The following is a 17,357-nucleotide window of genomic DNA, read 5'->3' on the forward strand; positions in this document are numbered from 1 at the left end:
AACAGAAAGATTTGTGATTGACAATATGGGAGATACATATTGTGCAGTGAATCTAACCTACAGAGGACTCTGAAAGACAACGGGAAAACCTGGGGTCTTAATACATTGGCATTGGGTAATTAATTCATAATTGTGGCCAAGACCTGCCATGATGAAAGCTACTTTAGAATAATACTGCTATAACATATTTACTATATCATTTTATATATTTTATTCAAAGCCTTTATCAACAAGGGAAGCCATTTAGTTTGTTCAGTGTCTCGTCTCTACAGGGACTGAATGCTCTGAGGCGTAAGCCTTCTTGGAAGCCCTTCCACTGACCCCAGAGACAAGTTAGGTGGTCTCTAAACTCATCCCTATGGTAGCACTTACTACACTGAGACAATTACTTTTTTGTCTTCAATCCTATAGGACCCTGAGGGGAAGCACCATGCCTTGTTCAGTTTTATGTGACGTCAACAGGGCAGTGGCTGGCATCTAGTGGTTGTTCTAAAGTATTGGCAGGATGGATGAATGAAAGTGATTCAAAAATGTAAACATAAAGGGTCTTCATCCTGGGTATGTTGTGTACGCTGAAATACTGGGACCTCTGCAATTAAGCTTACAGAGCTGGAGCCAGCTCATGATTTTGTGTGTGTGTGTGTGTGTGTGTGTGTGTGTGTGTGTGTGTGTGCGCGCAAAGCGGACCAGATAAAGCCACGAGAACATGAGCAGACGAGGCAAGGAGAAATCGGAAGAGGCAGTTGATGAGCTTGTTCGGGATCTGCCAGGGCCTTAATAGGATTCTGATTCCAAGGTGACTAATGGGCAAACGAACTTACTTCAGGATTTGAACTTGGCTGCTGGGAGGAATTTTTGAAGGTCATTCAACTGTTGAAGCTTATTTTAATTTCTAAAGGTTGCGTCTATCAATTAGTATCTTGGATCAGGGGCCTCTCCAGTGACGGGGACTGCTCACTTGGCTAACTCAAATAATGAACTCACATGACATGTGTGGGCGAAAATGTTATCTCTGGCTTGTCCGCAGGCAGGCGCCTGCTTGGATACTTCTTTGTAGGTAGTGTATTTGGGCAATTAGTAGGTAATGTGGCTAAATATAGATGAAATGAAAATGCATTTGGTTTCTGAGATTTCAGTCATTTATTTACTTATTGTTTATAAGCTGTCTCTAACTAAAAGGGGTTTAAAGTGACAGTTGTTAAGAAGACAAATTCAAGTTATTTAATGGTGCAGCTCTCTCCCTCTAATTATTTTAATCTAATCAAATGCTTTATTAAATTCCCAGGAGTCATAGTTGTTCATGCACAGGGAGTTTGAAGAGAGCTTTGAAAGATTGCTAACTGGGGCATAACATCTGTGTTACTGCAGCACAAACTAAATTCTGTAAAAACAACATGTGAAGTTTCAAGGGTCAAGAGTTAGCTAAAGTTAAGAGCTAACTTTTCCCCTCCAGTGAGGAAATTGTATTTTTTATCTCCGCAGTGATTTTGTACTTAACATTTCCATTCTAATTGTCATTGCTTTTCATTGTATTTCAGATTCTACTGCCCCTAAATATATTTATATTTAATTTTGCTTTTCACTGGGGAAAATGAAGAAACAAGCTGTACTACATAACTCAGCCTCCCTCTTCCATGCCCTGTACTTTTGCAACTTCGTGTCTTCTCTTGACCTGGAATGTTTTCTCATCTCCATGTACTGGAATCTTGATCCTCCTTCAAATGCCACTACTTTTATGAATTCTTTTCTGATCTGCTATCTTAACATGATCTCTTCCTCCTCTGAGCCTGTGTCAGTTATATATTGCTGCATAAAAACAAATATCCCAAAGCCAAGTGTCTTAAGACAACAGTCAGTGTTATCTTGCACGATCTCAGTGGGCCAGGAATTTGGGAGCAGCTTATCTGGATGGTTTTTGCTTATGGTATGTCATGAAGTTATAGTCAAGATTCAGCCAGATCTGTAGTCACCTGAGGGCTTGTCTTGGGCTGGAGGAACTGCCTCAGAGATGATTAACTTGGGTGGCTGCCATGTCAGTGCTGGCTGTTGGCAGGAGGCCTCAGTTCCTTGCCCTGTTGACTTCTCCGTAGACATCTTGAGTGTCCTCACAACATGGCCATTCACTTTCTTCAGAGCAAGTAACCCAGGAAAGAGCACAGACAGAAGCTGTAGTGTCTTTTCTGGTATAGTCCTGGAAGTCGCATATTGGTACTTCCGCATTTTCCCCACAGATTAAGCAGGTCACCTCACATAATGTGGAAGGAAACTACACAAAAGCATGAATACCAGGGGGTGGGGATCATCGGGGAGCATCCTGGAGGCTGCTTACCATTTCCTACATCTCTAACATAACTTAAAATATCCTGCTCTGTATTACAATTATGTGTGTCCCTTCCCTTCCCACGCTATTAGTTTTTATTTTCCTTAGAGTTTAGACTTGCTTCCTATGAAAATGTACGTGTGGGAAAGAATCAGACCGAGACAGAGAAATAGATAGACTGTGGCAGAGAGAGGGCGTGTAAAGAAGAGCAAATTGTGTGTGTGTGTGTGAGAGAGAGAGAACAAATGAGGTAGAGAGCAAACCACATTTTATCAGACAAATATGAAAAAAATTGATACTATTTTGTAGGTACTAGAGAACTAATTTTACAAGAGTTTAAATGTTTGAACTGCAGAACAATATTCTACTTTGTGTCGCGTGTGTGAATGGCTCGCCATATATTTTACTAAGACTCCTTCAATTATGCCTGATACTTTGTGAATAAAGGGTCTTTGGATCACTCCTTTAATAAAAGCAGGGAAATCATTGCTTACACATAACTCTAGAGTAATGTCAAGTACAGCATTTATAATTCCTTTTACATATGGCTGAGAACTTTATTTAACCTTTGATTAACTGCTCTATAACCTGGCTCACTGGGGTAAAATCATTTTCTAGAATGGTCAATTAACATTTATGTACGGTTGGAGCAAAGGGCACAGAGGAATGTCAGAAGGAAAAAAAGACCCACATGACATATGGCAGGTCCTGGCAGGTCCTCCTCAGAAATGTCACTCTTATCAATCTTCTCATTTCCATTCCTAGAACCACCAGCACACCATGGTCTAATTCCTAAGTAACTCATGTCTGAATTATTAAAATGACCTCCAAAGACGTTTCACAACTTCTAATTTCTTTCCCTCCAAGCTTTCCTTGCAATTAAACTTACTAAAAAACCACTCCCTTCCCATGCTTAGATGTCTTCAGCAAATTCCATGATCTAGAGGTTATCTACTAGGTTTGTCTCCTAGAATCCCTGTGCCACCGTCCCTGCCCAGTATCTGCTCTGAGTCCAACTTTGTCATCTCTCCTCTTACTCTTTTCCTGATACATTCTCTCAATCAGCCCAACTGGTTACTTTTTTGTTCCAAGAATTCTTTTCTATGTCTGGGTTTCCTCCCTTGCCCAGGAGCCATGTTTCTCTCCAGTGGCCCGATGTCACTATTCCCATCCTTTTAAATTCAGCTCAGGTTCCCTAATGGTACCATCCTGAGTCTTACTTCCCTCCTCTCCTAGCTTCTGTGGCGACAGAGTTCAGTGACTGCATGTTTCCTTGTAATACTTGTTCCACACGCATTTTGTGTCACCCAACTATGCCTCCAGATTGTGTATGTGTGTGTGTTTCCCAATGCTTAAAACAATTCTGACTATAAAGTGTTTACTCATTCACTCAGTGCCATATTCCACACGTATTTGTTAAGTGCCTTCTTTAGCCAAGTAGATGCTCAATAATTAATTGAGTGAAAAATGTACAAATGGGGAGCAGAGAAATTATAAAGTAAAAACATTCCATTCATTTATCCGCTGGTACAATCAGTAACTATTGATAGTGTAATTACCATGGGCTCAGTGCTGTATATAGTGATGCTTGGGTCATGAAAGGGTTAAACAAGAATGGCCTCTGTTGTTTCATGACTTTTCATTTAATGTTGACAGTATTCACCTTGAATAAAAGTGAAGAGGTAACATCTGAAACACATTGAGAATAGACCTTACGGATAAAAGGTAAAGAGAAAGGAAAGAATTAATAAAGAATGGGGCTCCAGAGAAAGTCCCTTGGAGGTCTTCACACTTGAACTGGACCTTGAAATTTGGAGTTTTGATTTCAATATAAATATATCTGAATATATTGTACTATAGGAATGCATGATAAGGAGCATTGGTCTAGGAGTAAAGGAGCTAGAAGTATGCTAAGATAGGTTAGGACCATGCCCACAGAGAGGGTGGAGGTGGAGAAAGGAACACGATGAATAGTAGAGTGAGGGGAGTTGACTTTAGGGGAGTGAAATGGAAAAAAAATGTGTGAAGTTCCTAGCAAGGCCCCTAACCCAAAGTAGGTGCTCATAAATACCAGTATTTCCCCCTTTCCTGTATCATCTAGCTCCTGAGAAATTAATTATGTAGTCCCTCCAGCCATGACATGATTTTTACTCATTTCATTTTCTCAGATGATTAATAACCTTTCTGTGGGTGTCGTGTTTATCACTCACCTAACTTTTTCATAAATACTAAGAATATTCTTGAGAGATGAGCAGTCTTACCTCATAACTATATCAAGAAATCTAACTGATAATTCTATCTGAAATACGTGCATATACTACCTCTATCTCTATCATTATCTATTATCTATCAACATATACATATATGTTCTATCTCTATATATCTACATATAAAAATATGCATATGTGTACATATGCACACATATATGCATCTATACATATATGCACATATGTATGTATGTATGTGTATATATATATAATACATATCCTAAAGGGTCTCAAATCCTGGGCACCATGCATTTCTTAAGCCATAACTGCTGCCCTTGTCCATTTGCCATTAAAAGTGCATAGGAGTATCAGGAGATGTCCCATGGAACCACCTAGGTGCCATGTGAATTTTCCCCGCCCCCATGTGTAACAGCAGCTCTTGCCCTTCCTGATGATTAGGGTCAATTAGCCCTGCCAGGATGGTCAATTTTCCTTCCTGCCTGTATTCCAGTTTAAGGAGGCTGAAGGAACCGGTACCACTGGAGCTGAATTTTCCACGGGATGTTTCCTGTGTCCCCGGGAGCGTGTGCTTCACTCTGTGGGAACCACAGCCTCTGAGGGTCCTAGGAGCCTGTGATTACCGTGTACTTCATTCTTAGCAGGGGAGGGGCAAGGTGACTACTGTGTCCTTTATTTTGTCAGGTGTGTCCCTCCATGCCCCAAATATTGGACCTCTAAAAACCTTCTCTAATGTAGGTGACCCCTGAATCTGCATAGAGTTTATCTCCCACCATGGCCTCCAGTATATTTACCGTTTCTTGCTAATCTGTTCCAAATAGCAGGATGTAATCAATAAACCAGAGAAACTGATGTTCTTTGAATTGTCTAGATAGTGTAAGTTCTTTTTGACCAGATTTTAACTGAAGGGCAAAACCATAAATGTGTACTGTTGTCCATACATGAAAGAGAGCACTTTCTATTCTTCTATTAATAGGGATGGAAAAGAACACATTTGCTAGATCAATGGCTACATGCCATGCATCTTAACATCTCTCTGGGACACTGTGGCAGAGTCCACAGTCCATACTGACTGCTTTGGCTTTTATATGAGTTTTCTTTTTATATTTTCTACAGGGTAGTTGCCAAGCTTTCTTTTTAACCTTGTTATATATAGGAACATTTTTATAAATGTTCTCATAGTTTCTCCAGTGTTTCTGTGTATTGATAACAGATCAAGAGTCCATAAAGTTTGAGTCGACCATGTTGCTAAAATCAGAATGAAGAACATTTTTCATAGAACTTAGCTCTGAAAGGAGGAGGCAAGATATAGCAGCTCTATAGGGTCACACAGAGGGAATGAGGTGTGTATGCACTTGTGTGCGTGTGTACCTGACTCTCCTGTTAGCTATAGGAAAGCGTTATATTTTATCATCTTCGAGGGGGAAGTTGTCAGAAGGGAAGAGGCTGAAAGTTCAGAACACAGTCATCACCTAACCGAAAGAGGCCCTGGGAATGGGAATGGCCCTGAAGGGACATCAGTAGGCTCAGAGATGGGAAATGAAAACACATAAAAACCTCAGGGATGCTTAGATGAAATTGACCATCTTCCTGTAGATCCAAGACATTAAAATACCAAGGTTTTTTTGTCCATTTTGTTTTGTGTTATATATTGTTTTGAAATAAGAGGGAAAACAGAATTTTGAAAATCTTGTAATTGTTAAGGAGTTATCTTCTAATATTAATGTTAATATCAGTTTTTTTTAGGGAAAGGGCTTGTGAAGAGCTCTTATATCTGTTAAGAATTGGGTATGAAATGAAAAATACTTTGTACCTTGTTATCATTACATAGAAAATAGGTTTATCTAAGTAAAATCCAACGACTTTCTTACTATTAGAATTGCCTTGGGGCTGATCTCAAGTTAATATATTCATTTTGTCTCCTTTTTGTCATAAAATCATGTGGTTCATTTACTAGCAAAAACGTGGTTATTCAGGAGATATTTTTTTCTACAAAGTGTTTTAAGGAAGTTCAAAATTGTTAGGACTTGTGTATATTGATTTGTTAGTAATCCCCTAACTTTAATTTAAGAAATTGAATATTTGGGTGGATGGGGGTAGCACAATAGACAAAATCTTGTAGTAGAAGAATCTCTGCTAGATAATCTTTTATTTCTAAATTCTACTTTTCCATTTGCCAGTGAAATGTGAATGACTGTTTAACACATTTACTTTGTTTGATGCAGTAGTAATTTTTCTTTCGACTTTGGGGAAGTTCAGATTCTATATATTATTATAACTAAATTCAAGGAACATTTATTTAAAAACTTACAATGCCCGGTGCTATGAGAATATCAATGTAAAAAAGACAGTGTCTATTTTCAATACTACAATGTAATAATGGATCAATCAAAATATATGTAAGTGGATGGAATGATGAGTAGGTTAATCGGGAATTATAAGTCAAGGAAGGCTTCTAGGAAGAGCTTGTATCTGAGCTTGCGTTTAAATAGCCGATTGGTAACTATGGTCATGTAAAAAATATAAAATTAAGAAAATCAATCTTCTTTATAGCTCACAAGGTGTTTCCAATTTTTAAGATGTAGCATTGATATATATGAGCTCAATGCTTAGTAGTGCAGGTCTTTACATAGAGCATGCCCTAAGCAGCCCTATGACATTACAGAAAGTGTTCTGAACCACACGTTGCCTGCCAGCCTCAGAAGGACTAGAGGAAATGTCTTTCTTTACCTCCACCAGAAGCCCGGTCCTGGTTTTCCAGTGCAACTACCGCCACGTGATTTGCTTAGACTGTTTCCACCTGTACTGTGTGACGAGACTCAATGATCGGCAGTTTGTCCACGACCCCCAGCTTGGTTACTCTCTACCTTGTGTGGGTAAGTCTGGCACTTTTCCCTCCATTTCTAATTCTGATTAAGAACAGAAAGAGGAAAATTACTGAAATAAAACTATCTTAGATATACCCAATCCCTACTGAGGGGCTGAAAATTCAGACATCTGTTTGAACATCGCTAGGCAAGAAAATTAAAGCAAGATTAGTTTATGCAAGCAGGGGGCATTTATTTCTAGAGCCATCACTTCCTTTTTTAATTTTTATTTTATATTGGAGTATAGTTGATTAAAAATGTGTCAGTTTCAGGTGTACACCACAGTGATTCAGTTATATATACATGTATCTATTCTTTTTCAAATTCTTTCCACATTTAGGTTATTACAGAATATTGAGCAGAGTTCCCTGTGCTTGTAGGTCCTTGTGCTCGTTCCCTTAGCAGAGTAGGTGCTTGTTGGTTATCTATTTTAAATATAGCAGTGTGTAAATGTCAATCCCACACTCCCAATTTATCACTTTCTTTTAATGACAAAGTCCATGTCTAACCACAAGTGATGGATACTCTTGCAATGGAACCCACTGCTTGAATCCACTTGTTCACTTTTCTGACTGTGGGGTTTGCATGAAGCTGTAAACGGGAGACTTACTGGTAAATAAGATTTGAATGTACTTGGTGGTTGTATTTCGACTTGGGCATAGGCCAAAGGATATTCTGATGCTCACAAACTAGAATGAATTATTCTGCTAGTGTGGCATGGGTACGATGTGAAGTACGTATCTAGCTTGCGCAGCCCTGTTCGAGGTTGTTCTTCCTCACTTCGTGGTAGATGCAGCTATTTAACCCTCACACTTCCCCAGATGCATACAAAACAGCCCTTTCCCCAAAATTCATTATTTAATGTCTCCAGAGCCTGGGAAACAAACCCTTCATTAGTGTTTGAATAGTGACGTTATGAGAAAAAAAACTGAGATCAGTCTTCTGGGACTATTAACTATATATCAAAAAATAGTCTGTGTGTAGAATTAGCGAACTATTTTTCCAAGAACACTGGCCCCGCAGAAGACAGAAAAGAGCAGCATAAAGCATTTATTTCTATTGCTGTATGACTCACATACTAAATGTCTTGCTAACAAAGTGTCCATATAAGTTCACCATTTCTGTATAGAAGTCTGATACCTCTTACCCCCAAAACATATGTAATAAGATGTTCTTTTTTCCAAACCTAGTCTTTCAAACCTTTCTCAACCACCTTAAGCTAAATGCCTTCAAAGCTCAATTTTAGACATATGTATTCTTCAAGGTGTGACTAGTCAACAGTGAACCAGCATTTTCCATTCACATAATTTTTATGATGAACAATTAAAACTGGTTCGAAACACCTTTCATATACAAACTCTGCTTCCTTTGTGTGAGCTCCTCATTTGTCCAGAAATTTTGTTATGCTTTGAAAGAGTGGGATGCTGAAGTTTATTTCCCTGAGAGTAAAAAATAAGCAATGATTAGAGCCGTTACTGAGTACTTACCGTATATAAGGTACCACTGGGATGCTTACATGCGTACATCCATTTCATCCCCACAAAGCCCTGTCGGAGTGGATGTTGTCGTTCTTCCCGTTTTATGTGAAGAGTTTGAGGCTCACAGAATTTAATTAAACTGTACGTGGTATTACAGCCGGTAAGTAACAGAGCTGGTGTTCAGAGCCAGCTAGTGATGGCTCTAGAACTTGGACTCTTAATCACTATATGAGTAGATTAGCCTGTAAACAAAAAAGTACTATACCTCTAAAAGTTATGTGGAAAGGAAGTTCAAGGGAAGAGTATCTCTAATTTGGGGGCACTCTTTCCATATTTCAACCAGCAGCAAACTTCAAAAGCAGGAATTATTTGTATTTTTCAGAGGAAGAAGTAAAGGCTCAGTAGGACTGAGTACCCAGCATCACAGAGTCAGGAAGGGTAGAGCTGAGACTTCAACCCAGGTGTGGTTGCTCCAGAGCTCTGTGTTCCCCCCACCCTCCCATCCCACTTCTCTCTGGGCAGGGCTCTCAACCGCAATGCACGTTTCAATAACATGGCAGTTTTTAAAAGTCCCAATGCCTAGGCCATGCCTCTGGGGGTGGCCCTCAGTATTTGTTAAAGGCCCCAGGTCTGAAAGTTTGAGCACTACTTCCGGGGTGAACATTCTACAGGCAATAGGTATTTTCCATGGGAGACTGTAGCACAAGCGAGCGCGAAAATACTCCCTCTCCCCTTATCTATTTTGTCCACGAGTGATCTGACTTGCTAACCAGCATAGGTTTTTCCATAAACGTTGATGGATTTGAAAAAAAGATGGGCAAACACGGCCAAAATGGCCTCTTTCCAGAGCCTCTAACAAACTCTTGCATGAAGTTAAGGGCTTTGGGAAAAACTTCATAATTATTTTGAAATATTGGCTGTCTTTTTGCTCTACCTACTGTTATCACATCCTATGCTAGGGATTAATTTGAAACGCCAGAGCATTTTGTGTATCTTCTCTTAGCACTGAGTATCACTTACCCACCCCAGTGGAGCCTCAGGGATTTAGGTAGATTTACTTTAGAGTGTAGCTAAAATAAAAATAAAATGTATATGATGACGACTATGCAAAATGTGTTTAGTCCATTAAGAGTCCTGGTAACACAGATTTCTTATAGCAATGGGGTGTCCGAGGGAATAGTTCCCGCCTTCCCTATAATATGCTGTTGGCATTGCCACTGGTGCCATCCAAGTGCATCCCCGCCTTCAGTGCTTCACTTTTTTTTTTAACACTTCTCCTCCCAGGTCACTTTTCATGTAATTCCCATTTTCATATAGCATAGAAAAACCATTTCCTTTCTATGGAATAAGTCCACTCACCAACTACAGTCCAGTAGTGTCCCAAGTGTCTTAGTCGACAATATTAACTACGAGGCAGGTAGCTCTGGCCCTTTTGAGAAACAGAGATATTCTTGATGCCTGGAGAGTCAAGAAGGCTGCTTTCTAGTCAGCTTTTCAGGGAGCTAAGCATAAAACCCAACATAAACGATCATTTTGGCTTTAGAACAATGCTTTCCCAAATACAAATAATCCAAGTCCATATAATTCCTAAAACCACACTGAAAAGTAGGAAATATATTAAAAAATAGATCACCAAAGAAGATGTGCAAATGGCCAGTATACTTATTGAAAGCTCAGTGTAACTAGTTTCTAAAGAATAGCTAATTTTAAAGCATAAAATATAATGTGATAGACATATATTCAAAAGAGGTAGGGCTTCCCTGGTGGCGCAGTGGTTGAGAGTCCGCCTGCCGATGCAGGGGACACGGGTTCGTGCCCCGGTCCGGGAAGATCCCACATGCCGCGGAGCGGCTGGGCCCATGAGCCATGGCTGCTGAGCCTGCGCGTCCAGAGCCTGTGCTCCGCAACGGGAGAGGCCACACAGTGAGAGGCCCACGTACCACAAAAAAAAAAAAAAAAAAAAGAGGTAAAAATATAAATTTAAATATTTCTGAAAAGCAATTTGGCAATTCATATTATTAGCTTTAAAATAGTAACAACCTGCTTAGAAGCCTGTCCATACACACATTCTCTATGTGTCTGTCTCTGTCTGTGAAATATACAGCCTATTCTCTTCACGGCTCCTAGATCTTGAAAAATTGTGACAGTCACCATGAAAGTGGCAGCAGCAGGATTCAGGCAGCTGAAGGGCTTCCAGTCCAAAGTCAATGTTCTTTCTACCCAAAATTATTTGAAATGAAATCAAACTTCCTAATTTTCTGAGGGTAATGCTAAGCTTTATGTCTTATTTTTGGGGTGGTTTAGCAATTTTGGTAGTTTGGCTGTGGTCTGGACGTATGAGGCAGTGTAAAGTCAGGATAGTAACTTAACTTCCCTAGCAAAAGCAACACTGAAATCACAGAAGCAGGGGTGATTTTCACCCATCCATGCTCCGATGCGGCTTGGCCCTGCGGCCTCTGCCGCACCCCATCATTCAGGGACTCAGACTCAGCCTTCGTTACCTAGTGCTTTTGCCATCCTCAGTGACCTCGGAGTCCCCACTGGGTCCTCTTCACCCAGGCCGACCGGACCAGGAAGCCAGAGCAGGGGCATCATGGAGGGGCAGGGGTGTTGAGACCGAGCCTGGAAACGGAGCCCATCACTTCTTCCCGCATTCCGTATTCCGGAACTCATCCCCGCAGCCCCTCCCACCCGCACAAGGTGTGGGCAGGGGGACCGGCAGAGGGGGCTGTGGTCTGGCTGTGTACCCGCAAGGGAGCCGACAGGCCTGCAGGCGCACAGCCCTCTCTCACGCTGCGCAGAGGAGGATGGATGGGAAATTTACGGAATGTATTTTTAGCTCTCCTCCCCCCACCCGCCTGCGATCGGAACAACACTCCATCAAGTATCTTCATTATAAGGAGTGACTTGTGCACAGACAAGGACCAGAAAAAGAGCTGTAGGACAGAATTGATGGTGTCCAGGAGCTCGTTCTAGCTAGATCAACGGGCTTTGTCTGTGCACTCATCTGTTTGGCCTTGGAAATGCTGCCTTTGTGGAATCCGGCCTCACAGGGGACAAAGGACTTGAACATTTGTTTGATGCTCTCGTGTGTGTCTTTAGCGTTTTACAAACGGAGTGACTCTGTGCGTCTGTTTGAAGTGGTGCCAGCAGCAGCGCTGCTCTGTTTATCTTTTGGAGGAGCCCATGTCCCAGCAGACTGTGCCCCTGATTCTTACTTTGCCTGGGTTTCTACCTTCCAAACTGCCTTTCAGCTTCTCTTGCATCTTATTAAGTAGTTAAAAATGCAATAACATTTTAAACAGCAGAAGTAAGCGGGCATACCTTGCATAGCTAGCGGAGAAGGCAAAAACAATTTCTTTCCACCTACTTCTGCCCTGAACTCTTAAGAAGAGCATTCTACCTTTGTTTTATAAGGGCGAAAGCAAACCAGTTTTAAGTATAAATTTATTACTTATCCAAAGAGTTCAGGAAAGATGCTTGTAAGTCCCTAAGGCAGCTCCAAGAGTTGTTCAAAACAGCTGTCTTTAGGCTTTCTTCTTCTTTTTATTAAAATGTACGTAACCAAATTCCTCTCCCTGGCCTTCTCGGCAGCCAGCATGATTTTGGAGTCTGTACACTTGGCATTGTCAGTAGAGAGGGTGTTCTCCTGAGGCTGGAAGGATTATCATCATAGTCAGTAGAATATTAACTGACCTGTAAGTGTATCATTTTAAACGGCTTGATGCATTCCTGAGTTTATTATGAGACATACCACGCATACACAGCAGTGTTTAAATACGTTCATATTGTTATATAGATTTGTAGAGTTACAGAGGACCTCTGGTACCACCACCCAGATCAAGAAAGGCAGCATCGCCAGCATCCCGGACGCCCTCCATGTCCCCTCCTCAACCCCAGCCTCCTCCCTCTTGGCTTGATGCAACTATGATCTTGACTCCCGTGATATTCGTTACCTTGCTTTTCCTCATAGCATCACCACCTCTGTCTATACATTCCTAAATAATACAGATATTTGCCTGCTTTTAACTTTCAAATTGTTGCTTGAAAGGTTTTGCCAAATTTCCCTGACCAGAAGCAATCTCAATGCCAGTTACACCCCTAGTCAGAAAACTCTGAACACGTGTGCAAAGTATTCCAATATTCAGGATTTTCAGTATTATTTTTGTTATGTGTATTGTGTTAATCACGCTAGAGAATGGCTTTGTTTATGCTTATCTTCCTCGTCTCAGGTGCTGTCGTGTGTGAAAACAGTTTTTTAATTAGCTTTTTCAACAGGTAAATTTTGAGTTCACATTCAGAGGTATAAAAGAAAACTATAGTAGGGACCCTGAAGAGTTACTTGGACAAGAAGATCAATTTTATCACAATTTGGCGAAAGTAAGGATCTTATACTCAGATTATGAATTTTAAAAAGCACAGCTCACTAACAGTGTTAAATATGCTTCTTCATTCGCGGGTAATTCCAGGTGACACTATCAGCAGTTCTGCATTCAGTTGTTGGGGAGCTCCACGGCAGCTGCTGCACGGTTTCTATCAGGGCATTCCGGCTGCGGCTTACAGCTGCCAAAGAGGCTCTCGGCAGAGCGTGGCATGAAAGACGCAGCGGGCCAGACCCTCTGTTCGTCTCTCCAGCGTCTCAGGAGAGGAGAAGCGTGTTGTATCTTCATGAGCCACACGCTTCTGGAGCTAGTCGCAGCTTTATTCCGAACAAATCACGGCTATCTGTGGCCTCTAGGTCAAGAAAATTTAAGTTTATTTGAGACAGAAATTGCTTTGGATTTTAAGTCCACATTTCCTGATTTGGACAGATGCTGCTTTTTAAAAAGTGTTCTAATTGCGGAACGTTTTCCTTTACTACTTCTCCTCCCCCATCATCATCCACAGGCTGCATTCAGTGCCTGCTGGTTGTGTGTTTAGTTCTATACGTTGGCCACTTGAAACACATGTGCGCGCGCGCGCACACACACACACACACACACACACACACACACACACAGTAACTGTGATAAAACTTTATTCTTCCTTACTGTGTGATGTCTTGTATTAATGAGACTTCATGCACAGAAATTGCTATGAGCTGGTGACCTCCAGCTATCTTTGAAATAATTAATAATGTGCTTAGAGGAGTTGATCTACATATTCATGCGAGTTTATATCACTTGGTTCCTAAGGAGGACAGTAAAACAATTTAATGTTTTAAATGCAGACCAATTTAGCAAGAGGAGGAGTGGTTTAATATTTTAATGTCAAGATGGATATAAATACATAATATCTGAATCAAGTAATTATGGTATATATTCCCAGTAAAATCTGAACATCTTTCAGACCATCTTATATGCTCTGTTATTGACTCCACTTAGGAGTTTGGAAAATGAATATTTCTTATATTTTCAGCTTTTCAAGCCTTTACTAGAAATCATCTATCTTGGAATTATATATTTATAGAGGGAAACATTGTGTGAACATTGCAATATTGAAAGGAGGGGGGATGGTAATAGTGTTCAAGGAAATGGTATCATTCTGACTTCGCTCTGAAACTCTCTTCTCTGTCCCTCTTGCTGCCAGAAACGGCTCTTTCTTATGGCTCACGTGTAAGAAGGCTTTTGTAATTGGTCACTGTATTAGTTTTCTAGGGCTGCCATAACAAAATACTTCAGACTGGGGGCTTCCCTGGTGGCGCAGTGGTTGAGAGTCTGCCTGCCGATGCAGGGGACGCGGGTTCGTGCCCCGGTCCGGGCAGATCCCACATGCCGCGGAGCAGCTGGGCCCGTGAGCCATGGCCGCTGGGCCTGCGCGTCCAGAGCCTGTGCTCCGCAACGGGAGAGGCCACAACAGTGAGAGGCCCGCGTACCGCAAAAAAAAAAAAAAAAAAAACCAAAAAAACTACAGACAGGGAAGCTTAAATAACAGAAATTTATTTTCTCACAAGTAAGAAGAGGCTGGCACTCCAAGGTCAAGGTGCCAGCAGGTTTGGTTTCCTCTGAGGACTCTCTCCTTGGCTTGGGGATGGCTTCCCTCGTGCTGCCTCTTCACGTGGTCATCTCACTGTATGTGCAGCCCTGGTGCCTCTCTGTGTGTGCTCATTTCCTCTTATAAGGACACTAGTCAGATTAGAGTAGAGCCCACCCTAATGGTCTCATTTTAATTTAGGTACCTCTTTAAGGCCCCATCTCCAAACACGGCCGCACTCTGAGGCTGGGGCTTCAACATATGAATTATTCGTATGTATTCACAATATTCAATTGTTTCCCTCATTTTGAGAGACACAGTTCCATCCATAATAGCCACCTTCTAGACTCTGAAACAGTTTGCACATGCTTGGCACCCCGAATTCTGAGAAGGTCCCCTGGACATGAACCCTGCATACAGCTCTGCTCCACGGGGTTTAACTTCCCCCTGTTCCTAAGATACGACGGGTTCTTCATCCTCCCTCTCCCCCCACCCCCTCCCGTACTCAGTATTGGCTGGTTTCCCAGGTAGCAACACGCATATGCCTGAGGAATACAGGAAACTTTTTGCCAATTATCTAATTTTAAAATCTGGGCTCACTGACAAACATTTCAGGGAGGATCCTCTGAACTTTTCCATTCTTTGTGAAAATAAAAATACAATAATCATCTCTGAGGTGGAGGTGGTTAGGATGGCATTTGCAGCCCTTAGTCCTCGGTTCCCCCAGTTGGATTGTCACAAACAGAGGCCCCTAGAGAAAGCTCTACCGGATGCTGTAGTCTGAAGGGCTGTAACCAGCAGGACCTGGATGTCACAGCAGACACGCCCATGCAGCTCAGTTCTTGCCCGGGGTGGGAGGTGGGTGCTTTTCTTCAAAGTGGTGCTTCTGTTTTCAGGCTCTGCCTTCCCATTAGGACTTACCACTGCCTTCATGGTCAGACTGGCCTCCACATCCAGGGTCCAGCTGGCAGAGGGGAAAGAAATAATAGACGAGACGTGCATCTTCCTTATCAACCCTGGCCTGGAAATGGCACATGACTCTTCATTCGTTGCCTAAGACATTACCATTTGACCTTGTGGGCTGCAAAGGAGCCTGGAAAATGAGGTCTAGAGAAATGCCTGGGTACGGAGAAGAAGACTTTGAGTAGACACCTGGCAGTCTCTGTCAAAGGTCTTCCTTTGGAGGGTTGGGAGCTCAGCTTCCCAGTCAGTAGATGTGGCTGCATCCACAATTCAGGGATCGTGGGCCAAGTCCTGACTTTGCAGTCAGATGTTGCTCATCCAACTTCTGACCTGCTCTACCGGATGCTGAGCTGATTTCCTCATTTAAAAGGAAAGTAAGTCTTAACTCGGAGAGAATGAAATAGGGTTGTATGTAAAGATGACTGGCACACTTCCTGATACACCATAGGTGCTCTATATGTGACCGCTTTCCAGTCAAGACCAATTATAGGCCCCAATTTCAGATTGTTTTCTAAATACTTACAATTCTAGCAGGAAACTTAAAGTTGCAACTTGGGTTTAATTAAGGTTTCCTGGCTAAAAAGTGAAAATATGATTTCTTTTTGACATTTTCTACGTTAGCACGTTAACAATTAATGGAGATAATTAATTCCTATGAATCAAGAATTAACATCATAAGAAGTTTAAAACATTACCTAAATATAATCCTGTAAAAAAAAAAACTCTAGAAGTTATTGATACAAGATCTTTTTTTTTTTTTTTTATGCGTTACGCGGGCCTCTCACTGTCGTGGCCTCTCCCGTTGCGGAGGACAGGCTCCGGACGCGCAGGCTCAGCGGCCATGGCTCACGGGCCCAGCCGCTCCGCGGCATGTGGGATCTTCCCAGACCGGGGCACGAACCCGTGTCCCCTGCATCGGCAGGCGGACTCTCAACCACTGCGCCACCAGGGAAGCCCTGATACAAGATCTTATTAAAACTATTAAATTAGATTCACTCTATATAACCAGATTTTCCAAATTAGTCTTTTATATAGGGGACATATGTAGAAATATGAACAGTTGCATTAACAAGGCTACCATTATTTGGCATTTCTCTTCTTTTACTTATAGTATCAATATGCTGTATTACTAACTGTTAGTATAACTTTTAAGTCCTTCCTCAAAATTTTTTTATTCTGAATAGGCCATCAATAAGTAATGAGTAAATTTCCCTCAAGTGCTTTTGGACTATAATCAAGTGTAGTATTGAACAAGTATGTAGTCTGAAATTTAAATCATATTATTCTAAAGGAATTGAGAGATACACTAAAAGAAGTAATCTGTGTGATGCAGTAAGAAAATTCTACAGCCGCTGTTTACTTTTTATATCATCCTTTAATTTGTGTATGTGTTTAAATGTGCGTAAAATGGTAGCAGTGTTTATATTAAGTTACTATTGGGATTCATATTCAATTTTTGTTTTCTTACAAAAATTGGTAGAGGTTCCCAACCAAACTTTTGGAGAGCACTGATTTAGACCAGTGGCTTTCCAACATTTTGACTGCTACCCAC

The 17,357-nt window shown here is 41.4% G+C and overlaps 1 protein-coding gene across 3 annotated transcripts in view; it reads left to right on the top strand.

Annotated features, from left to right (window-relative positions):
* The window catches only part of PRKN (parkin RBR E3 ubiquitin protein ligase), a 1,024,664-nt gene that overhangs the window by 631,116 nt on the left and 376,191 nt on the right, over nucleotides 1-17,357 (top strand). For all 3 annotated transcript variants that reach the window (XM_065889067.1, XM_065889066.1, XM_065889068.1), the window contains one exon: nucleotides 7,285-7,421. In XM_065889067.1, coding sequence (XP_065745139.1) covers nucleotides 7,285-7,421 — 137 coding nt within the window. The remainder of the gene's footprint in view (nucleotides 1-7,284; nucleotides 7,422-17,357) is intronic.

The sequence above is a fragment of the Phocoena phocoena genome, chromosome 12 (genome assembly GCF_963924675.1).
Source record: "Phocoena phocoena chromosome 12, mPhoPho1.1, whole genome shotgun sequence".
NCBI classification, from domain to species: domain Eukaryota; kingdom Metazoa; phylum Chordata; class Mammalia; order Artiodactyla; family Phocoenidae; genus Phocoena; species Phocoena phocoena.